The sequence below is a fragment of the Pseudophryne corroboree genome, chromosome 8, assembly GCF_028390025.1.
Source record: "Pseudophryne corroboree isolate aPseCor3 chromosome 8, aPseCor3.hap2, whole genome shotgun sequence".
In the NCBI taxonomy this organism is placed as follows: Eukaryota; Metazoa; Chordata; class Amphibia; order Anura; family Myobatrachidae; genus Pseudophryne; species Pseudophryne corroboree.
In genome coordinates, this window is record NC_086451.1 from 480,939,584 (window position 1) to 480,964,712 (window position 25,129).

Sequence of the window (25,129 nt, forward strand, 5' to 3'; positions counted from 1 at the left end):
GTCACAGTTACATGTGTTATATACAGGGCGTAGCTACCATAGGTGCAGGGAGTGCAGCTGCTATGGGGCCCAGAGCTGAGAGGGGCCACCTTCCCTGTCACAGTTACATGTGTTATATACAGTAGTGTAGCTACCATAGGTGCAGGGAGTGTAGCTGCTATGGGGCCCAGAGCTGAGAGGGGCCACCTTCCCTGTCACAGTTACATGTGTTATATACAGGGCGTAGCTACCATAGGTGCAGGGAGTGCAGCTGCTATGGGGCCCAGAGCTGAGAGGGGCCACCTTCCCTGTCACAGTTACATGTGTTATATACAGTGGTGTAGCTACCATAGGTGCAGGGAGTGTAGCTGCTATGGGGCCCAGAGCTAAGAGGGGCCACCTTCCCTGTCACAGTTACATTTGTTATATACAGGGTGTAGCTACCATAGGTGCAGGGAGTGCAGCTGCTATGGGGCCCAGAGCTGAGAGGGGCCACCTTCCCTGTCACAGTTACATGTGTTATATACAGTAGTGTAGCTACCATAGGTGCAGGGAGTGTAGATGCTATGGGGCCCAGAGCTGAGAGGGGCCACCTTCCCTGTCACATTTACATGTGTTATATACAGGGCGTAGCTACCATAGGTGCAGGGAGTGCAGCTGCTATGGGGCCCAGAGCTGAGAGGGGCCACCTTCCCTGTCACAGTTACATGTGTTATATACAGTAGTGTAGCTATCATAGGTGCAGGGAGTGTAGCTGCTATGGGGCCCAGAGCTAAGAGGGGCCACCTTCCCTGTCACAGTTACATGTGTTATATACAGGGTGTAGCAACCATAGGTGCAGGGAGTGCAGCTGCTATGGGGCCCAGAGCTGAGAGGGGACACCTTCCCTGTCACAGTTACATGTGTTATATACATTTTTCACCATTGGGTGGTACGTAGGGGTCCTTTCAGACTTTTTCCTTGGGGCTTGCAATATATCTAGGTATGCCCCTGGACCTGCTCATTGTAGTGTGGTATAAAATTAACTGGAGGGCATTTTAATGTTATATAATATGAACCGGGGCACTGTAATGAGGTACAATATGAACGGGGAGCACTATATATAATAATGTGAATTGGGGGCACTGTAATGAGGCACAATATGAACGGGGAGCACTATATATCATAATGTGAATTGAGGGTACTGTGCGGCATAATGTGTACTGGCAGCTCTGAAATGTGACATAGGGTGAACTTAAGCACTACTGCGATTCATAAAATAAACGATTTATTTATTATTATTTATTACCAGTTATTTATATAGCGCACACATATTCCGCAGCGTTGTACAGAGAATATTTGCCCATTCACATCAGTCCCTGCCCCAGTGGAGCTTACAATCTATGGCCCTCATTCCGAGTTGTTCGCTCGGTATTTTTCATCGCATCGCAGTGAAAATCCGCTTAGTACGCATGCGCAATGTTCGCACTGCGACTGCGCCAAGTAACTTTACTATGATGAAAGTAATTTTACTCACGGCTTTTTCTTCGCTCCGGCGATCGTAATGTGAATGACAGGAAATGGGTGTTACTGGGCGGAAACACGGCGTTTCAGGGGCGTGTGGCTGAAAACGCTACCGTTTCCGGAAAAAACGCAGGAGTGGCCGGGGAAACGGTGGGAGTGCCTGGGCGAACGCTGGGTGTGTTTGTGACGTCAACCAGGAACGACAAGCACTGAAATGATCGCACAGGCAGAGTAAGTCTGGAGCTACTCTGAAACTGCTAAGTAGTTAGTAATCGCAATATTGCGAATACATCGGTCGCAATTTTAAGAAGCTAAGATTCACTCCCAGTAGGCGGCGGCTTAGCGTGTGTAACTCTGCTAAATTCGCCTTGCGACCGATCAACTCGGAATGAGGGCCTATATTCCCTATCACATGTACACACACACACATTCACACTAGGGTTAATTTTTGTTGGAAGCCAATTAACCTACCAGTATATTTTTGGATTGTGGGAGGAAACCGGAGTACCCGGAGGAAACCCACGCAAGTACGGGGAGAATATACAAACTCCACACAGTTAGGGCCGTGGTGGGAATTGAACCCATGACCTCAGTGCTGTGAGGCAGTAATGCTGACCATTACACCATCCGTACTAGGGCACTAATATGGGGCATAACATTAAATAAGGCTCTACTATGGTTCAGAAAATGAACTAGAGCACTATTATAGGGCATAAAATTAACAACGGGGGCAGAGAAGTGTCTCTCTAGAAGCATTGGGATGGGGGCCCCTTCAAAATGTTGCTATGGGGCCCACAAAGTTCTGGCTACGCCCCTGGAGCGGGGGAGTGCGTTCCACTGAAGGGGTGCAGCACGGGCAAAATCTTGAACTCGTGCTGGGGTGGTGTATGAGGCCAACTGTTAATAAAATGTACCCGGATAATGGTGACATTTTCTGGATCGGTGACAATTTTATCTGGAATCTTCATAGTTAATGTGTTAGACGTCTCTCTGTACATAAGCTACTTCTGAGGCCTCGGTTATATGTCGTGTTGGGCTGTGACAGGAAGACGTATAAGAAGCTCGCTGAGCAGGAAGCCTGACAGGAAAGGATGCGACAGAGTGTTACAAAGTATAATGTAACCGTATAGGTATCCGTTCACATGGTCGACCATGTTATGGTCGACAGTCATTAGGTCGACCACTATTGGTCGACATTGACATGGTCAACATGGACACATGGTCGACACATGAAAATGGTCGACACACGAAAGGTCGACACATGAAAAGGTCGACATGAGTTTTTTAACTTTTTTTCTTTTGGGGAACTTTTCCATACTTTACGATCCACATGGACTACGATTGGAACGGTAAAGTGTGCCGAGCGAAGCGGTAGCGGAGCGAAGGCACCATGCCCGAAGCATGGCGAGCAAAGCGAGCCATGCGAGGGGACGCGGTGCACTAATTGGGGTTTCCAGTCACTTAACGCAAAAAACGACACCAAAAAAAGGTTAAAAAACTCATGTCGACCTTTTCATATGTCGACCATTCATGTGTCGACCTTTTTCATGTGTCGACCATGTGTCCATGTCGACCATGTCAATGTCGACCAATAGTGGTCGACCTAATGACTGTCGACCATAACATGGTCGACCATTCATACCAGAACCGTGTGTATATGTATACATAATAAATATATATACACACACACACACACACACATTACAGAGTAATGAAGCCAATATCTGAACGATAATAGAGTATTATCGGCACTGTACAGCAGGGGGCGTGGCATTGTAAAGCAGGGGGCGTGGCTAAGATGGTTTGAATCAGAGCAAATCGCGTTAGGGTTACACAGATAACCAATGATCACACAGAGCTATCTGATGCTGCAGATCACAGAATCCGGCAGGAGTCGCCTGGTAACACAAGACGCCTCCTGTGGCTTCAGCATACTCACGCAGCAGCTGCATCAAAAGACGCAATTGCTGTACGAGCGGCATCTATCCCTGAGTCATGTCTTTTCTTTATCAGTGCTGTAGATGATAATTGTAGTTAAACTTTCTTCATTACTGTAAGATCATATTTATGATGAATATAACGCTTGGCGCGCCCCTCCTGCAGAGACAGGGACCCTCGCATCGGATTTTGCTATTTTTTCCTGCATTCTAATGAATGTGTAAAACCTGCACCGAATAAACCATTATTTGTACTTTATCTCCATCTTACTCATACCACAGTGTGATGAACACCTACCTACACACGGCAATCAGGTAGGTGTTCTCTATGATTCCCCTTCAGGTTTCATCAAGTTCAAACTATTCACTTGAAAAATAATTACATTTCAACTTTACGATGAGGTTTGAGCTTAGTTTCTGCATTTATTATCTGCTATATGGTTTACTAGGCAGTTTGTGATAATGAAACTGACAATAAATCCTAATTATAACACAGTGTTCCACTTCAGCTGCGCAGTATTAGCGGAGAATATTGTGTTGTCTGTACAGACGCAGAGTTGTGCAGACACCGCAGACTGTTGACACTACCACATTTGTGGTATATACACACGACAGGTATATACAGTGTATATGCCGCTATACCAGGAGTGACAGGACAGAAGGGCGCGTTGGTGTAGAAGTGGGGACATTTCCTGAGCCACAGAACAATTGTTACAGTTTACTTTTAGCAAACACGTAAAAGCGAAACTTCATGTGGGTTTGTCCTTAGGGAGGTCTGTAATGATCTTTACTCCGTAGAGTCAGAAATAGGCAGAGGAACATATAACAGAAGTGCATGATACAGACAAATGTATGGAAAGGTGCGGGGGTGATGTGTGTGGGTGCAGCCACCCCTGAAACTGAAGATATCAGTCATTGCTCCCAATGGGGGCCCCAGTTACTTCCTTCTTCTCTAACAGCTTAGTATATACTTAAAGAGGCCGTCTTGTTTTTTTCTCCATCCAGCCGGAAGGGGCTGTATTGTAGCATGCTCAGTATACTCAATGGCGTACCTGGGCGGCGTTCTCTGTCTCCATACCGACCCTGTAAGTGAGAACGCAGACAATGTCCTGTCTCTGCCGCTTCAGGCCTGTCGTGTTGTAGGGGTCAACGCCGCCCCCAATATAAAGCAACCCTCAAGTCATATAAATAGAAGGATGAGCACGTTGACTATAGTAAATATTGTAAACTAGTTACCAGCTCGTCAAAACGACGGAACAACATAACAGTAATGTCAGCGCCAGCGGCTGTGCGCGCCCGAACGGAGCAACACTTGATTTTCTCCATCGGGCGCCATCTAGTGGTCGGAGGCGCACAAAACACTTGAATCCCCCCCTTAGAGGTGAGGAGCAGTGCTAGCCTTTTATTATACGGGATAAGGTTGTACATAATAGTAATGGGGAAATATTACTGAGTATATAGCGGTGGCTGTGTATATGCTGATACACCGTAACACTAATTTCCTGACACTGTCCTGTAACGACGAGTAGCCTCCGGCGCGTCTTACTGATGACACGGGAATAGGGGTCACGTAACAGAATACAATAGTGACACAGGTGAATATGACGGCAGTCACAGGGTCACAAACATTGGCGACAATGCCAGTACTCACATGGTATAGGGGCACAGTGTTGCTCTCAGCAAGGGAGAACGTCAAGGCATCTTGCTGAGAAGGGTCCAGACGCCCGGATGAGGTCAGCATTGACGGGCTGATGGGGTAATTGGGGCTCCCCGGGTTTTTGCCTTTTTTCCTGGATCTCCGGCCCGTGTCCCTCTTGTTGTCTTTCTGCGTCGCCGGCTCCTCTTGTATCACCAGGATTTTGTCATCACTCAGGTAGCGCAGCAGCGAGTTCTCAGAGTCAGTTGGTGGGTGAGGAGAGAAGACAGAGAGAGGAGAGAGGTAAGTGCGGTGCAGTGCCTCGTCTTCCTGCCTGTGGGTGTCAGAACTGATATAGACTCTCAGGTATGATCTGCGTCACCGTGACCTTTCACCTCAGCCTACAGAGCAGCGCTGGATGTACTGTGTAGTAAGAAGGTGACACTATGTATTTCCCTGCACACTCACAGATGCTGGTCTTATTCTGCACCTTCTGCAGAGGCCGGGGAATAAGCTAGCCGGACCAACCCCAACATCAACTACATTAAAATGACAAAACACTAAACCTCCAGTTTTAAATACTGTAATAAAAACTAAGAGAAAATCCTGGCTGGCCGGGTCTCTAGGTTTCATACTGTAAGTACTGACATGGGAACAAGTCATCTGCAACTCTGCAACTGCATTGGATGCATGCTCCAAAATGTGGGTATTCGCCCGTTTGCAAAGCTGTAAGTGCTTATGTGACTGCAACTGCGCAATTCATCCGCATATGGAACCAGACGTCATTATCGGCGCACATTTGCACCAACTCTATTCTGTACTTGGCGCAGGAGATGGCGTCTGAAGTGAGACAGATTTCTTTGCACGCTGAACTCACAGTTATGTCTACACGCACTGAAAGCGTCCTCATTACACTTAGCCTATCGCATCGTAAAACACGCGACTAGGCTCCTTCAGCCGCATGTGGAGATACCACCCAGCTGCGCATAACACTGAATCATCTACAGATGCTTATGTGTATAGCTCTGATGCATGCGCAGCGCAAAAAAAATCTTGCGATCTTTCTGCGGAACAGACTGGTGTTCCGCCTGCATTAGCCCATATTTACGTAGTTGTTTGTGTTGCAAAAAAAGAATAAGAAAAAATGAACTATAGTATATCCATAAGGTTCTATAAATAATCCTCAAAAGCCTCATATGACCCAGAGAAAGGCAAACAAATGTACTCCCTGACCCCATTCAGACAATAGGACAAGTGCCGGGACCACCTTATGTTGTGTTATTAATTCATATTCTGTCTTGATAGGAAAAAATAAGATTTTAAACCTACCGGTAAATCTTTTTCTCCTAGTCCGTAGGGGATGCTGGGGACTCCGTAAGGACCATGGGGTATAGACGGGCTCCGCAGGAGACATGGGCACTCTAAAGACCTTTTATGGGTGTGAACTGGCTCCTTCCTCTATGCCCCTCCTCCAGACCTCAGTTATAGAACTGTGCCCAGAGGAGACGGACATTACGAGGAAAGGATTTTTGTTAATCTAAGGGCGAGATACATACCAGCCCACACCACACACACCGTACAACATGGTATATACTAAACCAGTTAACAGCATGAACAAAACAGTATCAGCCAGAGACTGATCTCAACTGTAACATAACCCTTATGTAAGCAACAACTATATACAAGCCTTGCAGAAATTGTCCGCACTGGGACGGGCGCCCAGCATCCTCTACGGACTAGGAGAAAAAGATTTACCGGTAGGTTTAAAATCTTATTTTCTCTTACGTCCTAGAGGATGTTGGGGACTCCGTAAGGACCATGGGGTTTATACCAAAGCTCCAGACCGGGCGGGAGAGTGCGGATGACTCTGCAGCACCGATTGAGCAAACATGAGGTCCTCCTTAGCCAGGGTATCAAACTTGTAGAATTTTGCAAAAGTGTTTGAACCCGACCAAGTAGCTGCTCGGCAAAGCTGTAATGCCAAGACGCCTCGGGCAGCCGCCCAAGAAGAGCCCACCTTCCTAGTGGAATGGGCCTTTACCGAATTTGGTACCGGCAATCCAGCCGTAGAATGAGCCTGCTGAATCGTGTGACAGATCCAGCGAGTAATAGTCTGCTTAGAAGCAGGAGTGCCAACCTTGTTGGCTGCATACAGGACAAACAGTGCCTCTGTTTTCCTAACCCGAGTCGTTCTGGCTATATACATTTTTAAGGCCCTAACTACATCAAGGGACTTGGAATCCTCCAAGGCACCCGTAGCCACAGGCACCACAATAGGTTGGTTCATATGAAATGACGAAACCACTTTAGGCAGAAATTGAGGACGAGTCCTCAACTCTGCTCTATCCACATGGAAAATCAGATAGGGGCTCTTGTGAGACAAAGCCGCCAATTCGGACACCCGCCTTGTAGATGCCAAGGCCAACAACATAACCACTTTCCAAGTGAGAAACTTTAATTCAACTGTATGAAGAGGTTCAAACCAGTGAGAATTTAGGAACTGTAACACCACGTTAAGGTCCCACGGTGCCACTGGAGGCACAAAAGGAGGCTGGATGTGCAGCACTCCCTTTACAAAAGTCTGGACTTCTGGGAGAGAAGCCAATTCCTTCTGAAAGAATATAGATAGGGCCGAAATCTGCACCTTAATGGAGCCTAACTTCAGGCCCATATCCACTCCTGTCTGTAGAAAGTGGAGAAAACGACCCAGCTGGAAATCTTCCGTAGGAGCATTCTTGGCTTCACACCAAGACACATATTTCCTCCAGATACGGTGACAGTGCTTCGCCGTTACCTCCTTCATAGCTTTGATTAGAGTAGGGATGACTTCCCCCGGAATACCTTTCCTAGCTAGGATTTGGCGTTCAACCGCCATGCCGTCAAACGTAACCGCGGTAAGTCTTGGAACACACTGGGCCCCTGTTGTAACTGGTCCTCCCTGGGAGGAAGAGGCCACGGATCTTCTGTGAGCATTTCCTGAAGATCTGAATACCAGGCCCTTCGAGGCCAATCTGGAACAATGAGTATTGTCTGCACTCTTGTTCGTCTTATGATTCTCAATATTTTTGAGATAAGTGGAAGTGGAGGGAACATATAGACCGACTGAAACACCCACGGTGTCACTAGGGCGTCCACCGCCACTGCCTGAGGGTCCCTCGACCTGGAACAATACGTCCAAAGCTTTCTGTTGAGGCGTGACGCCATCATGTCTATTTGAGGAAGTCCCCAACGACTTGTTACCTCTGCAAAGACTTCTTGATGAAGTTCCCACTCTCCTGGATGGAGATCGTGCCTCCCGAGGAAGTCTGCTTCCCAGTTGTCTACTCCTGGAATGAAGACCGCTGACAGAGCGCTTACATGATTTTCCGCCCAGCGAAGAATCCTGGTGGCTTCTGCCATTGCTGCTCTGCTCCTTGTCCCGCCTTGGCGGTTTACATGCGCCACGGCTGTGACGTTGTCTGACTGGATCAGAACGGGTAGGTTGCGAAGAAGATTCTCCGCCTGTTGCAGGCCGTTGTATATGGCCCTGAATTCCAGCACATTGATGTGTAGACAAGCCTCCTGGCTTGACCATATTCCCTGAAAATTTTTTCCTTGTGTGACTGCTCCCCATCCTCGGTGGCTCGCGTCCGTGGTCACTAGAACCCAATCCTTGAATGCCGAACCTGCGACCCTCTAGAAGGTGAGCACTCTGGAGCCACCACAGGAGAGAGACCCTGGCCCTGGGGGACAGGCTTATCCTCCGATGCATCTGTAGATGGGACCCTGACCACTTGTCCAGAAGGTCCCACTGAAAAGTTCTTGCATGGAACCTGCCGAACGGAATGGCCTCGTAGGCCGCCACCATCTTTCCCAATACTCGAGTGCATTGATGAACTGACACTCTTTTTGGTTTCAGCAGGTCCTTGACCATGTTCTGGAGTTCCTGGGCTTTTTCCATTGGGAGAAAAACCCTCTGTTTTTCCGTGTCCAGAATCATGCCCAAAAACGACAGCCGAGTTGTCGGAACCAACTGCGACTTTGGTAGATTTAGAATCCAGCCGTGTTGTTGTAGTACTCTCGGAGAGAGACACGCTTTTTAGTAACTGTTCTCTTGATCTTGCTTTTATCAGGAGATAGTCCAAGTATGGGATAATTGTGACCCCCTGCGTGCGCAGGAGCACCATCATTTCCGCCCTCACCTTGGTGAAAATTCTCGGGGCCGTGGAAAGCCCAAACGGCAACGCCTGAAACTGGTAATGACAATCCTGTACAGCGAATCTCAGGTAAGCCTGATGAGGAGGATATATGGGGACATGAAGATATGCGTCCTTTATGTCTAGTGACACCATAAAATCCCCCCCTTCCAGGCTGGAGATCACTGCCCGGAGAGATTCCATCTTGAATTTGAACCTCTTCAAATATAGGTTTAGGGATTTTAGATTCAGAATTGGTCTGAACGAGCCATCCGGCTTCGGGACCACAAATAGGGTTAAATAAAACCCCTTCACTTGTTGCACTAGGGGAACCTTGATAATCACTTGCTGTTGACACAGCTTTTGTATGGCAGCTGAAACTATTTCCCTCTCTGGGGGAGAAGCTGGCAAGGCCGATTTGAAAAATCGGTGTGGAGGCACATCTTCGAACTCCAGTTTGTAGCCTTGGGATACAATTCCGACCACCCAAGGATCCAAATCCGACTGAACCCAGACCTGGCTGAAGAGTTGAAGACGTGCCCCTACCAATGCGGACTCCCGCAGCGGAGCCCCAGCGTCATGCGGTGGATTTGGTAGAGGCCGAGGAGGACTTTTGCTCCTGGGAACTAGCCGTAGCTGGTGTTCTTTTCCCTCTACCTCTACCTCTGGCGAGGAAAGAAGAGCCTCGCCCCTTCCTGAACGTTGCATCTGTTAATGGGGTGTTTTCTTTTGCTGTGGGGGAACGTAATGCAAAAAAGAAGACTTACCCGCGGTAGCTGTGGAAACCAGGTCCGCGAGGCCCTCCCCAAATAAAACTTCACCCTTGTAAGGCAAAGCCTCCATATGTCTCTTTGAGTCAGCATCACCAGTCCATTGACGGGTCCACAGGGACCGTCTAGCAGAAACTGCCATGGCATTGGCTCTTGAACCCAAAAGCCCAATATCTCTCGCAGCCTCTCTCATATATAACGCTGCGTCCTTGATGTGACCTAAGGTCAACAAAATACTATCTTTATCTAGGGTGTCAATGTCAGATGACAAGTTATCTGCCCAAGCTGCAATTGCGCTACCCACCCATGCCGACGCTACTGCAGGTCTGAGCAGGGCTCCCGTAGTCGCATAAATTGATTTTAAGGTAGATTCCTGCCTGCGATCCGCAGGATCCTTTAGGGCCGCCGTGTCCGGGGACGGTAGGGCCACCTTTTTGGACAAGCGCGTTAAGGCCTTGTCCACCGTGGGCGAGGATTCCCACCGTAACCTATCCTTTGAGGGTAAAGGATACGCCATAATAATTGTCTTGGGAACCTGCAGTCTCTTGTCTGGAGTTTCCCAAGCTTTTTCAAATAAAGCGTTCAGCTCATGAGATGGGGGAAACGTTACCTCAGGTTTCTTTTCCTTAAACATGCAAACCCTTGTGTCAGGGACCGAGGGGTCCTCTGTGATCTGCAAAACATCTTTTATTGCAATAATCATATATTGAATACTCTTGGCCACCCTTGGGTGTAACCTTGCATCATCATAGTCGACACTGGAGTCGGAATCTGTGTCGGTATCAGTGTCTGCTATCTGGGTAAAGGGACGTTTATGGGACCCTGAAGGGTCTTGTGACACAGTAAAAGCCATGGATTGACTCCCTGCTTTGTCTTTGGACTCCGCTTTGTCCAATCTCTTATGTAATAAAGCCACATTAGCATTCAAAACATTCCACATGTCCACCCAATCAGGTGTCGGCTTGTACAGCAGGGGAGAGTCCGGGAGCAGCTTCTCTGCAGCATGCTGTGGAGAAAATGGCGCTGGTTAGTGCTGAAGGATCAAGCTCCGCCCCCTCGATGGCGGGCCTCGGTCCCGCTATTTTTCTTTATACTGGCGGGGGTTTTATTATATACTGCCTCCGCAGTATCTATACATCTGCCAGTCCTTATATGAGGTAATAATTGCTGCCCAGGGCGCCCCCCTGCGCCCTGCACCCTTGCTGTGCCTGTGTGTGTTGTGGGAGCAATGGCGCGCAGCGCGACCGCTGCGCGGTACCTCATGAAGTTCTGAAGTCTTCTGCCGCCTTTGAAGTCTTCTTGCTTCCTATACTTACCCGGCTTCTATCTTCCGGCGCTGTGAGGAGGACGGCGGCGCGACTCTGGGACGAACAGCAAGGACGACACCTGTGTTCCGACCCTCTGGAGCTAATGGTGTCCAGTAGCCTAAGAAGCAGAGCCCATCAGTCCAGGAAAGTGGGTCTGCTTCTCTCCCCTCAGTCCCACGATGCAGGGAGCCTGTTGCCAGCAGTGCTCCCTGAAAATAAAAAACCTAACAAAAGTCTTTTCTAGAGAAACTCAGTAGAGCTCCCCTAGTGTGCAACCAGTCTCCTCTGGGCACAGGATCTAACTGAGGTCTGGAGGAGGAGCATAGAGGGAGGAGCCAGTTCACACCCATAAAAGGTCTTTAGAGTGCCCATGTCTCCTGCGGAGCCCGTCTATACCCCATGGTCCTTACGGAGTCCCCAGCATCCTCTAGAACGTAAGAGAAAAGCAGTTCTAGTGGGAGGATGTTCCATGCTGTCACTGCTCTTACTGTAGAGAACACTTTTCATAGCCGGAGATCTTTTACTCCAGATGAAAAGGGTTTTGAGTGTCCTCTGTGGAGACCTTAAACTGACCAGGTTGCTAGAGATAATTTGGTATATGGCAATAATACGATTCCACAGTTCTAACTCACATAGGGTGGGAGAGATAAAGTACAGCCGATCAGCTCCTAACTGCCATGTTACAGGGTGCGATTGAAAAATGACAGGAGCTGATTGGCTGGTACTTTATCTCTCCTAGGCTTAGTAAATAGACCCCTTAGATTGTGATACATCCCATCCCTATTCGCATGTAGACTTCTTTAACAACAGTATGCACGGTGACTTACATATCTCTTACCCCCTATATCTGCATTTATTGCCATGAATGGAACGTCCAATCGTTATTAACACTGAAAGAAATAAGATCTGTAGATGTCTATGCAGCAGCCTCACACATGGGCGAAGTCTCATCCTTTCTGCTAATTTCCTATCTGTGCCACAAAGTATTTCTCAGGAACAAGAACATCCTAACGTACTCCGCAAAGAGGGTTCAGCCAGATAATAACAACTTCCCTTTCAGAGCTATGTCTTCATCGTCTATGATGTACGGGTCACCCGGGTTCAGATCAGACAATTGTATGGAGAGGGAAATGTATAATAACACTCTCAGCACAATATAGAGGTTAGCAGAGAATGGGCGCAGACGAGCCTCATACACTGATATAATGCCGGAGCTCAGGTGTTACTGGAATCATCACAAGCACCTATAGACAACACTGCTTTCATCTCATCCTCATCAGTGTAGGTTCCCCTCATTACACAATGACGTGGGGTGTAGAGGAGAGATACTGCAGCGGCTGCTTTGTGCAGCATAACATACACCGGAGAAGGGGAACGCATAAGATAATGGTATAGCAAACCCAGGAATAAAGTAACCCCCCCCCCACCCCAATCACAGAGTGAGCGCAACCTCACCGAGCTGTGCGCAAATACATCACTGAGCACAATTACACACACGTGGGAAAGAGAAATAAAAAAAAAGAACCGTAAAACGAGAGTTAGATCGAGTCCTCAGAAAACCTCCGTCAGAGTGTAATGCTTGGAAACAACTGCTGAAAGTGAGTGAGCTGCTAATAGTATGAGTGGGCTCCGTGATATTAATGGCACAGAGCTGCCCACACTGTGCCGCCTGGTAATGCAGCAGCCGCTCCGCAGATGGCAGTTGTTTATCAGAATTAAAGGGGCCGTCACTGGCTGACATATCCCAGATGTCTGACTCAGAGAACAGGAGATTATTCTATACTGATATTAATGCTATGAGCCCCTTGTGGCACCGACGCATCAGTCTGCCTCCTCCTTCCTCAGGGCACCCCTGTGCGTGCACCATCAGTCTGCCTCCTCTTCTCCTCCCTCCTCAGGGCACCATCAGTCTGTTTCCTCTTCTAATCCTCCTATCTCAGGTTACCCCATGTGTGCACCATTAGTCTGTTTCCTCTTCTAATCCTCCTATCTCAGGTTACCCCATGTGTGCACCATCAGTCTGTTTCCTCTTCTAATCCTTCTATCTCAGTTTACCCCATGCGTGCACCATCAGTCTGTTTCCTCTTCTAATCCTCCTATCTCAGGTTACCCCATGCGTGCACCATCAGTCTGTTTTCTCTTCTAATCCTCCTATCTCAGGTTACCCCATGTGTGCACCATCAGTCTGTTTCCTCTTATAATCCTCCTATCTCAGGTTACCCCATGTGTGTACCATCAGTCTGTTTCCTCTTATAATCCTCCTATCTCAGGTTACCCCATGTGTGCACCATCAGTCTGTTTCCTCTTCTAATCCTCCTATCTCAGGTTACCCCATGCGTGCACCATCAGTCTGTTTTCTCTTCTAATCCTCCTATCTCAGGTTACCCCATGCGTGCACCATCAGTCTGTTTTCTCTTCTCATCCTCCTATCTCAGGTTACACTGTGTGTGCACTATCAGTCTGTTTCCTCTTCTAATCCTCCTATCTCAGATTATCCCATGCGTGCACCATCAGTCTGTTTCCTCTTCTAATCCTCCTATCTCAGGTTACCCCATGCGTGCACCATCAGTCTGTTTTCTCTTCTCATCCTCCTATCTCAGGTTACACTGTGTGTGCACTATCAGTCTGTTTCCTCTTCTAATCCTCCTATCTCAGGTTATCCCATGTGTGCACCATCAGTCTGTTTCCTCTTCTAATCCTCCTATCTCAGGTTACCCCATGTGTGCACCATCAGTCTGTTTCCTCTTCTAATCCTGCTATCTCAGGTTACCCCATGTGTGCACCATCAGTCTGTTTTCTCTTCTAATCCTCCTATCTCAGGTTACCCCATGCGTGCACCATCAGTCTGTTTTCTCTTCTAATCCTCCTATCTCAGGTTACCCCATGCGTGCACCATCAGTCTGTTTTCTCTTCTAATCCTCCTATCTCAGGGCACCCCATGTGTGCACCATCAGTCTGTTTCCTCTTCTTATTCTCCTATCTCAGGGCACCCCATGTGTGCACCATCAGTCTGTTTCCTCTTCTTATTCTCCTATCCCAGGGCACCCCATGCGTGCACCATCAGTCTGTTTCCTCTTTTAATCCTCCTATCTCAGGGCACCCCATGTGTGCACCATCAGTCTGTTTCCTCTTCTTATTCTCCTATCTCAGGGCACCCCATGTGTGCACCATCAGTCTATTTCCTCTTCTAATCCTCCTATCTCAGGGCACCCCATGTGTGCACCATTAATCTGCCTCCTCTTCTCTTCCTCCTATTTCAGGGCACCCCTGTGTATGCACCATCAGTCTGCCTCGTCTTCTCCTCCTATCTCAGGGCACCCTGTATGGGCTGAGGCAAGGAGCAAACTGCGCACCAGCTTCTGCCATCAGTCTGTCATTATGTATCCAATTAACACACCACGCTTTCGTAACTTACGAGAAAAGTGACTAATGGCTGAATTGACTTTGTTATTGAAAGGAAAAGCCACTAAATATGAGCATGACCCTGTACAGAAGCCTTGATTAGGGACTGGGAGACGTTGTGTCATGTGGTCCATGTTAATAATTATACAAATAAATTCTGCTCAGACACTGATATGAACATTGACCTTTACAGTCGCTTGGACACTCGGAACCTAACGCTTGGACACTCAGAACCTAACGCTTGGACACTCGGAACCTAACACTTGGACACTCGGAACCTAACACTTGGACACTCGGAACCTAACACTTGGACACTCGGAACCTAACGCTTGGACACTCGGAACCTAACGCTTGGACACTCAGAACCTAACGCTTGGACACTCAGAACCTAACACTTGGACACTCAGAACCTAACACTTGGACACTCGGAATCTTTTATGGGCTCAGATGCACAAGTTCTGGAGCCTATAGAACAATAAGGTCCTGTCTGAGGCCACTAAGATAGGGTAATAGTGGGCGGCTGGTACTCACCTCTGCTGCCTCTCTTATACATGTTGGATTCCTTGGCATCTCCTACCCAGCTGTATTCTGACGGCATGGACACCGGCCGCAGGTCACCTGTTGGGAGATCACAATCTAGTTACATCACCCACGTACGTACATTCGATACAAGATTTAGATTTTGGAAGATATTTATTGTGTCCTTTCCATGATATTTCAGTAATTTGTACACAAGAGGTTTCCATAATAACGTGTACACTGGCGACCTGAGCTACAGTGTACTGTGACCGATTTTGCTAATAATGAATAAAAATGACATCTATTCCTAATAAGTGATTATAGGGAGATTTCAGTAACTGGCTTCCTCAAGCCTCACATGAAAAACTGATCAGGTTCAGCAGGTGATTTCCAGGTAGTGACTCTGTCAGGCCATGCACAGGGCACTCTGTGTGATAGGGGACCGCACCCAGGGACATCTCACCATACAGGCACACTAGGCAGCTGCTCAGGGCCCCACAGTTCTAGGGGCCCCTGAGCAGGGGCAAATGGTGATCACACAGAGTGGCGAGGTGGCATTCTCTACCTGTCTCCCAGCCTGCAGCCAGACAGTGAATGGCTGCCAGCATGCTGATTGGTGGATGGCTGGAGCTGTCCACCAATCAGAGTGCTGACAGCCAGTCACTGTATGGAAGCATGTGAAGAGACAGCGCAGGACCGCAGGGCATGTTATGATTTTTATTAAATGGTATCACTGGATGGGTGTGTAGGTGCACCAGTGCATTGCTTTGCCCAGGGCCTACAATGCTATGACAGCCCTGACTGCATCTAAACCTGGCATGATAATAATCAGGACCAGATCAACAATGGGGCAGTCAGGAGATTGCCGGCCACAATCCCGAAGCCAGAATCCAGCATATGTATCCAAATATATATATATTTGCAGAATATTCCTTGAAAAAAATCTGAAGCGGATACCTTCAGCTGCTGGAACGCTAGAACTGGAGATCTGGGTGCCTGCACAGAAGCGCTAATGCTTCCAGCTGCTGGAATGCTAGAACTGGAGATTTGGGTGTCTGCACAGAAGCGCTGATGCCTCCAGCTGCTGGAACGCTAGAACTGGAGATCTGGGTGCCTGCACAGATGCACTAATGCTTCCAGCTGCTAGAAGCGCAGATGCCTCCAGCTGCTGAAACGGTAGAACTGGAGATCTGGTTGCCTGGACAGAAGCGCTGATGCCTCCAGCTGTTGGAACACTAAAACTGGAGATCTGGGTACCTGCATAGAAGCGCTGATGTCTCCAGCTGCTGGAACATTAAAACTGGAGATCTGGGTGTCTGCACAGAAGCGCTGATGCCTCCAGCTGCTGGAACGCTAGAACTGGAGATCTGGGTGCCTGCACAGAAGCACTAATGCCTCCAGCTGCTAGAAGCGCAGATGCCTCCAGCTGCTGGAACGCTAGAACTGGAGATCTGGTTGCCTGGACAGAAGCACTGATGCCTTCAGCTGTTGGAACACTAAAACTGGAGATCTGGGTACCTGCATAGAAGCGCTGATGTCTCCAGCTGCTGTAACACTAAAACTGGAGATCTGGGTGCCTGCACAGAAGCACTAATGCCTCCAGCTGCTATAACTGGAGATCTGGGTGCCTGCACAGAAGCACTGATGCCTCCAGCTGCTGGAACGTTAGAACTGGAGATCTGGGTGCCTGCACAGAAGTGCTGATGGCTCCAGCTGATAGAACTGGAGATCTGGGTGCCTGCACAGAAGCGCTGATGCTTCCAGCCGCTGGAATGCTAGAACTGGAGATCTGGGTGTCTGCACAGAAGCGCTAATGCCTCCAGCTGCTGGAACACTAGAACTGGAGATCTGGGTGCCTGCACAGAAGCGCAGATGCCTCCATCTGCTGGAACACTAGAACTGGAGATCTGGGTGCCTGGACAGAAGCGCTGATGGCTCCAGCTGCCGGAACACTAAAACTGGAGATCTGGATGCCTGCATAGAAGCGCTGATGCCTCCAGCTGCTGGAACACTAGAACTGGAGATCTGGGTGCCTGCACAGAAGCACTGATGCCTCCAGCTGCTAGAACTGGAGATCTGGGTGCCTGCACAGAAGCGCAGATGCCTCCAGCTGCTGGAACGTTAGAGCTGGAGAATTGGGCGCCAGCGCAGTAGAGGTGGACTCCGGCCACCCTGCAAATGTCTCTATCCCCAGCATCTATAAAGGGGGTTTAACCTAACAATGGGGGTTAGGTGATTAGTGTCCCTTGTAGACACCTCGGTCCCTAGCTCCCGTGCCTCAGCCTCCAGTGTTATCTATTTTATACTAGTTGCCGGCCTTGGATTTGCCTCAGACCTGATTATTGCCTGTGCCCTTTTCTAGTTACCTGTTACCAGACTAAGGTAGTCTCTGTTACTATTAGGAATTCCATAGATTGTTGGATATCTGCTGCTGATTTCTGGACTGTATCTAACCTGCTGCATCTGGTGTCTATCAGCTACCTCCACCTGAGTCCTGGAATAATTACACTGAAGCCTTCTGAGAAGGGGAGATACACAATTGCTCTCTGCTTGTTACCATATTATTGTGACAAGATGGTACTGGAGTTCAGTCTGATAATTAAAGACACGTTCTCTGGCTCCTATGTGACACAGGTTGGCTAGTAAATTCAAGTTTCGCCATCAGAAGCTACTATTTGCCACGAAGAACGCATTTCGCCACCAGCCGTAGTTTTCACAGTTGTTTCTTTTTCCCTTCTAATAACTGTATTTTAAACCTTAATAAGCCCCAACTGTGCTAGTGATAATTTTTGCTGACTTAGAGTGCTGAACCTACGTTCTTATCAGTACTGGACTTTTCTACTAACCCATGCCTGCCCTGACCTTGTCCTGTTACCAGGAATTGTCACTACCACACCTGACCTTGTCCTGTTACTACTACCAGGCATTGTCACTACCTGCCCTGACCTTGTCCTGTTACTACTACCAGGCATTGTCACTACCTGCCCTGACCTTGTCATGTTACAAGGTATTATCACTACCTGCCCTGACCGTGTCATGATACAAGGTATTATCACTACCTGCCCTGACCTTGTCACGATACAAGGTACTATAACTACCTGCCTTGACCTTGTCATGATACCAGGTATTATCACTACCTGCTCTGACCTTTTCATGTTACAAAGTATTATCACTACCTGCCCTGACCTTGTCATGATGCAATGTATTATCACTACCTGCCCTGACCTTGTCATGATACCAGGTATCATCACTACCTGCCCTGACCTTGTCATGATACCAGGTATTATCACTACCTGCTCTGACCTTTTCATGTTACAAAGTATTATCACTACCTGCCCTGACCTTGTCATGATGCAATGTATTATCACTACCTGCCCTGACCTTGTCATGATACCAGGTATTATCACTACCTGCCCTGACCTTGTCATGATACAAGGTATTATAACTACCTGCCCTGACCTTGTCATGATACAAGGTATTATAACTACCTGCCCTGACCTTGTCATGATACAAGGTATTATCACTACCTGCCCTGACCTTTACCTGGTACCAGGATTGTTCATCTAAATTCAACCCCTGATGCTTTCACACCGATGTAAGCAAAGAATAATAATATTATATAATATGAACGTCTCAGTTTTAGGTCTGCCTCTTTCAGTGTTCTGTCCACCAAACACTTTCTGCAATACCCTGAGACAATAAGACCTATCTGTTTCTTGAAGATCTGGGGGTCCTTGAAGCGTATTGAGCTCTATTGGAATGGTGACTTAATAGGGAAATAACTCATGAAGCGGTTCTAGGGAACTCATTATCTCCCATGGGTACTGTCCTAAAAGCACCTACTTACCAACTACATGCCTATGGACTGATAAGTATAACCTTATTCCTAGGAGGAGGATCCCGTGTATGTGACTCCAACATTTTTTTAGGCAGTTATTTTAATCATTATCAGTTATAACGATACACAGGTGCTGTAGATAATGATATCAGATCTACTTTTATATGGTAACACTGTATGCAACATCCACCTTTCTGACCACGATCAATCAGTACAGGCAAATCTAATGTGTGGTAAAACGCGTTAGTACATTGGGAAAAGAAAAGACTTCTATTTGGTCTGCTTGCAGTATCTTGTCCTCGGCTGGTCTTTGTTCTAACCTGTACCAGAAGTGGAACAGAGACGGTTCCTTTACACTCTCCCCTATTGCTGTAACTCTGGCCATATCCCATACTATAAGGATTACTCATCTCCTGCAGAGTATTATTTCATGTTACTTTAAATGCTTTATATTGCTCGTCACATGTGATTCACGTTATACAGCATGACATGTTTAATTAATAAGCATTTACAGGAGTCATTTTTTCCTTAAAGTTAGTTTCATACATGTTTACAATCTATGGCTCATTTATTTTATTGCTTACATTTTTTTGATGTTCTTACAGTACCTCATGCCTCCATTTTTGAGTACTGTGTTCTACTTTATATTATTATTATTTATTATTATAATAGTAGCTGTAGATCCCCATTTAGCACTGGGTTTTATACATATTGGATCAATAGTTAGCAACAAAAACTAAATACAGTATATTTCCCTATTGCTTCTCATACAGAACAGTGCCACTTCCGTAGAACACGTTGTCCCAAATGTAATAGGTTGTCATTTGCAGGCAGGGCCACGATTTTGGCGAGCCAGCCACTAGGCAATTCATTGTTAAGCGAAACCAATCTGGTTTTGCCGTGAAATAAATTTCTGCTTTAAATGCAGAGGTTATCTTGCCGAAATTGCACCAGTGCCTGCAAATTACAGGCTACAGGGTAACATTTGGGCCGACATTCGGATGGGCAAGTTCCTCCATGGCTATCAGGTCGGGAACACTCTCCTTTGGACTGCGTGCAACGCTTGACCCCAGATTAGTAACAGTTTGGATTCATTTTTAATCCATGGAATTCTACTCAATACTGAAAACTGTAATTGAAATAAGCCTGTAATTAGCATCGATTCGTCTGTCTCGTTTCAGAGGTGTAATATAATAACTACCACCTGCAAACTCTTCTTTATATTAATTGACTGACTCTATGCTGGATGTATGACCCCTGTTGGCTTAATATCACTTTTATTTCATTCTATATTTACAGATGGATGAAAACCATGAGCTATTAATAGACAGACTATATGCTAAATATAGATAAACTCCAACCTAATTTAGGCTGTTGTCTCGTGCTCAGCGAGGCGGATAAGGCGGCATGGTTCCGCATGGATGATCGCCCTGTGCGCCCTACACACCCGGGACACATTCCTGCGGCAGATGACGGTTCTTATTCTGAGGTCCGTTACATTTTCTCTCTTTGTGAATGATTTTCCATCAGCTTGAGCAGCCTATCTCCATTTTTCATTCCCATTTGACAAAATGACGCACATTGCACGGCGCGGATTCATATAGATTTAAGTAGAGTAGCGTTATCTAGTTTCTTCAGTCTTGCTTAAAAGCCTAAAGGGGCCTATTTAATAATTACTGGGTTTTAGATCCGACCAGTATAGTATATTATCGCCGCAATAAGAAAATAAGGTACTTCCAGATGTACGAAGAAAAACACGCAGTGACAGGTGGTCCGGTAGGGGCCGTCACTGCGATGTGTAAAAGACAAATGATCGCTAATGCGGTCACTGTACTTTCTGGTTCAGGGGCCGGCCACGCAGATTTCCCGCTAAATGACTTTAATATGCCCCCAAATAGTAAAGGGAAATATTATAGGGGCCACAAAGCAACAAGTGCAGTAAGGTCGTCGCAGAACCCACCAATTGGTAAAGATAAAAGAGACGGAGAGCACCCAACACCCGCAGCTCCTGAGGTTTACTAATAAGATTATACATATCTTATTATCTTCCGCATGTTACTAAGATCTTCATTTTATAAAGCGCCAACACATGTACAGTAGCTTTGTTTTATTATTTTCACAGATACAGTAATTGTGTGACGATACAATTAGTGGCAGACACTGCTCAAGTATGGGGTATGTGACTGTTACCAGGCCCACCTGTTATAGGCCCAGCATGCTGCCTGGTTTGTTATATTGCTCTGTCATACATCCTATGTACCGTACTGCGCTACTGTACAATGTCCCGTAATGCTTTGCGCTGCCATAACCTGCTCTAACAGATCACACACACTAGATGGGGAACCTAAATTTATATCATTTTGCCCTTGGGTCCTATCAGTATTATTAACATATGAAGGTTTCCCATCAGACGTCACGCTGCAGTCACATATATGCTATACAGTCACAGACGGCAGCTTAAAGAACAAGTAACGCCGCTATTATTTGTTACTCATAAGCATGGAATGCTGTTTGTTCTATGTGCCCACTGTAGTCCCGCTCACTCCTCTGCAGCAGGTGCCATTCTATAGGCAGATGCTGCTCTCTCTGAGTAGGCAGAGTGTGACTGGCACCTTTTTTATCTTGCTGCGGAAAATTAACTACAGCAGGCCTGGCCAAACTGTGGCTCTCCAGCTGTTGTGAAACTGCAAGTCCCAGCATACCTTGTCACAGTTCTGAAATTAGGGAATGCTACAACTGTGGCAGGGCATGCTGGGATGTGTAGCTTCACAACAGCTGGAGAACCACAGGTTAGCCAGGCCTGAACTACAATAAGTGTATTCACATATAAAGGCAGGTGGCCAGTGATGTCACAGCAGCTGATATGACTGCAGCCTCAGCTGTGGGAGTCATTGGGGGTAATTCCAAGTTGATCGCAGCAGGGATTTTTTTAGCAGTTGGGCAAAACCATGTGCACTGCAGGGGAGGCAGATATAACATGTGCAGAGAGAGTTAGATTTGGGTGGGTTATTTTGTTTCTGTGCAGGGTTAATACTGGCTGCTTTATTTTACACTGCAAATTAGATTGCAGATTGAACACACCACACCCAAATCTAACTCTCTCTGCACATGTTACATCTGCCTCCCCCCCCCCCCCCCCCCCCCTGCAGTGCACATGGTTTTGCTGCCCCCCCCCCCCCTGCCCCGACCCCGCCCCGCCTCCCTGCAGATCCCTACATTGGAATACCTCTGATCAATGATAACCCCAACGTCCTAATTGATATGGAAGCTCTCCAGCCATCTGTAACAGATTAGGGATAACTAGGGAGCCGCAATGGAAGATGAGGGTAACACTGAGCTCAGTTACCGGGTATTATAAGTCTTTATGAATGTTTTTCTCCCACAGGCTGAGTAATCTATATCCACACATATGCGGGAACAGACGTAGGACACATAACTTAGAGGTAGGGAGGGAATCAGTGCAGTTTAGTGATTGGGGGCAAGGTAATGGATCATACCGTGAGTCGGCGTCTTTTCTCTTCTCCGCACCCCAGTAGATCTACCTCTCTCATATTCTGAGCCAACGTCATGTCCCTCACCTTCAATTAGCGTGTAATATTTGCCGCTCTCGTGCTCTAGGAAATAGCTGGGAGACTCCGAGCCTTTCATTCCCGACTTGCTGACTCCGTACTTATTGATGTCGTCGCAGGACACTATTCCAATGTCATCCCTGCAAAGATCAAACAGAACAGACAGGAAAATGTAAGCAGGGAGAAACAGTGATGCTCCGCCTGAGCAAAGAGCACTGCGCCACGTCGCAGTACAGACAGACACACGCCTCTTAGTGCAGAGCACAGACAGATTTATATATAGACATAAATGGGGCCCAGCAGCTGCCGGGATAGGCTCTGGAGTAACGCGCTGCAGAACGGTGTCGGCGCTACATATCTCTGATGCTTATTGTAAGAATGATGGTAGAGGGTATCAGCAGGTGCTGCTGCGGCACAAGGGGGGGGGGCAGATATTACCACTCACCCGCTGCAGCCTAACTAGCTGCTTATCTATGGGCTATGCAGATGCTTATGATTCCATCGCTCATGCAGAATGTGTGTAATTCAGCACCTGGGCAACACCACGCTGCACTGTGTGTGTGTGTGTGTGTGTGTGTGTGTGTGTGTGTGTGTGTGTCGGGGGGGGGGGGGGCAACACCATGCTGCACTGTGTGTGTGTGGGGGTAAGACACAAAGGCTGCGATGCACGCGCACGGGGGGAGGTAACGTGCGGAGAGATTAGATTTGGTATTGAAGAGTGCTAGCTCAGATCTAATAGGCATCCAGATGGAAGGTCGACAATAAAAAGAGTGTCAGTTATTAGGTTTACACTGTCAGACACCAAAAGGTCAGCAGTCAATATGGTGGTAGGTTTCAAAAGTTGGCATGGCAATGGTTGACACAAGAATGGTCAACAAGTGATTTTTCAACATTTTTAGGGTTAGGGTTAGACACTTGGGGGACAGTTAGGGTTAGGCTACGGGAGGGTGTGGTTAGAGTTAGGTTACGGGAGGGTGTGGTTAGAGTTAGGCTACGGGAGGGTGTGGTTAGGGTTTGGTTACTGGAGGGGACAGTTAGGGTTAGGCTACAGGTAAGCACTTGGTGTTTATAGCCAGGAAGGACCACATGAGATACTTATAGCCAGGTAGAACCACAGGAGGCACTTGTAGCCAGGTAGGACCACAGGAGGTGCTTGTAGCCAGGTAGGACCACAGGAGGCACTTGTAGCCAGGTAGGATCACAGGTTGTAGCCAGGTAGGACCACAGGAGGCACTTGTAGCCAGGTAGGACCACAGGAGGCACTTACAGCCAGGAAGGACCACATGAGATACTTACAGCCAGGAAGGACCACAAGATACTTGTAGCCAGGTAGGACCACAGGAGGGACTTGTAGCCAAGTAGGACCACAGGAGGCACTTGTAGCCAGGTAGGACCACAGGAGGCACTTGTAGCCAGGTAGGACCATAGGAGGCACTTACAGCCAGGAAGGACCACATGAGGCACTTATAGCCAGGAAGGACCATATGAGATACTTATAGCCAGGTAGGACCACAGGAAGCACTTGTAGCCAGGTAGGACCACAGGAAGCACTTGTAGCAAGGTAGGACCACAGGAGGCACTTGTAGCCAGGTAGGACCACAGGAGGCACTTATAGCCAGGTAGGACCACAGGAGGAACTTGTAGCCAGGTAGGACCACAGGAGGAACTTGTAGCCAGGTAGGACCACAGGAGGAACTTGTAGCCAGGTAGGACCACAGGAGGCACTTGTAGCCGGGTGTGGCCACATTTAGAGGAGGGCTTCTAACCATAAGAATACACATGCAGGCTGGGGAGAGTGGGGCTCAGAATAACAACCAGCCTACAGTACTAGGTACACTACACAACTTCCATTACTAAAACCCTGCAACTTCACTTATACTGTACAGTGTAGGGGAACTGATTTAAACCCACTTGCAACCCCGGCCCAGTGTGCAACAAAAAAACCCAGAAAGTAGGAAATATATATATATACAGGCCAGGTAACAGGGGGGGCAAAGGGGACACTTGTGGAGGGCCCCGAGGTTCAGCAAATTCTGATGTTGTTTGACATGTAACATGACCCCCTGTCCATTTGAAAAAACTGACTTAGATTTAAGATGGCCGATTTCAAGATGGCGCCCATGTTTGGTACATACCCTAAAAGATAGCCCACCTCACCCGTACCTTACTGGAGTATTCAGTTTTGCCATTTCCTGCACAATTTTTGAAACAAAAGGGTGTACTGCGACATTTGAATCACCGTGTGTGTGTGTGTGTGTGTGTGTGTATATATATATTTTATATATATATATATATTACAGTATATCATAAACACAGTCTGTAACATGGCAGCCAGGAGCTGATTGGCCGGCACCCCACCTCTACCCACCTTATCTCTCTCCACACTTCAATAAATATACCCCATATCCCCTCATTCTATGTAAAGTCTGGAAAGACGCCCTGTGGACCCGGCGTTATTATAACACAGGTGGGCGCTAAGTCTGGGTGACACAAT

The 25,129-nt window shown here is 47.6% G+C and overlaps 1 protein-coding gene across 1 annotated transcript in view; it reads right to left on the minus strand.

Moving 5' to 3' along the window:
* Window positions 1–25,129, minus strand: part of LOC134949658 (connector enhancer of kinase suppressor of ras 2-like) — a 766,590-nt gene that overhangs the window by 169,385 nt on the left and 572,076 nt on the right. The window contains exons 11-14 of the mRNA XM_063938397.1: window positions 22,564–22,775; window positions 15,237–15,327; window position 14,791; window positions 5,071–5,310 (exon numbers count right to left, since the gene is read on the minus strand). Of these exons, the coding sequence (XP_063794467.1) occupies window positions 5,071–5,310; window position 14,791; window positions 15,237–15,327; window positions 22,564–22,775 (544 nt within the window). The remainder of the gene's footprint in view (window positions 1–5,070; window positions 5,311–14,790; window positions 14,792–15,236; window positions 15,328–22,563; window positions 22,776–25,129) is intronic.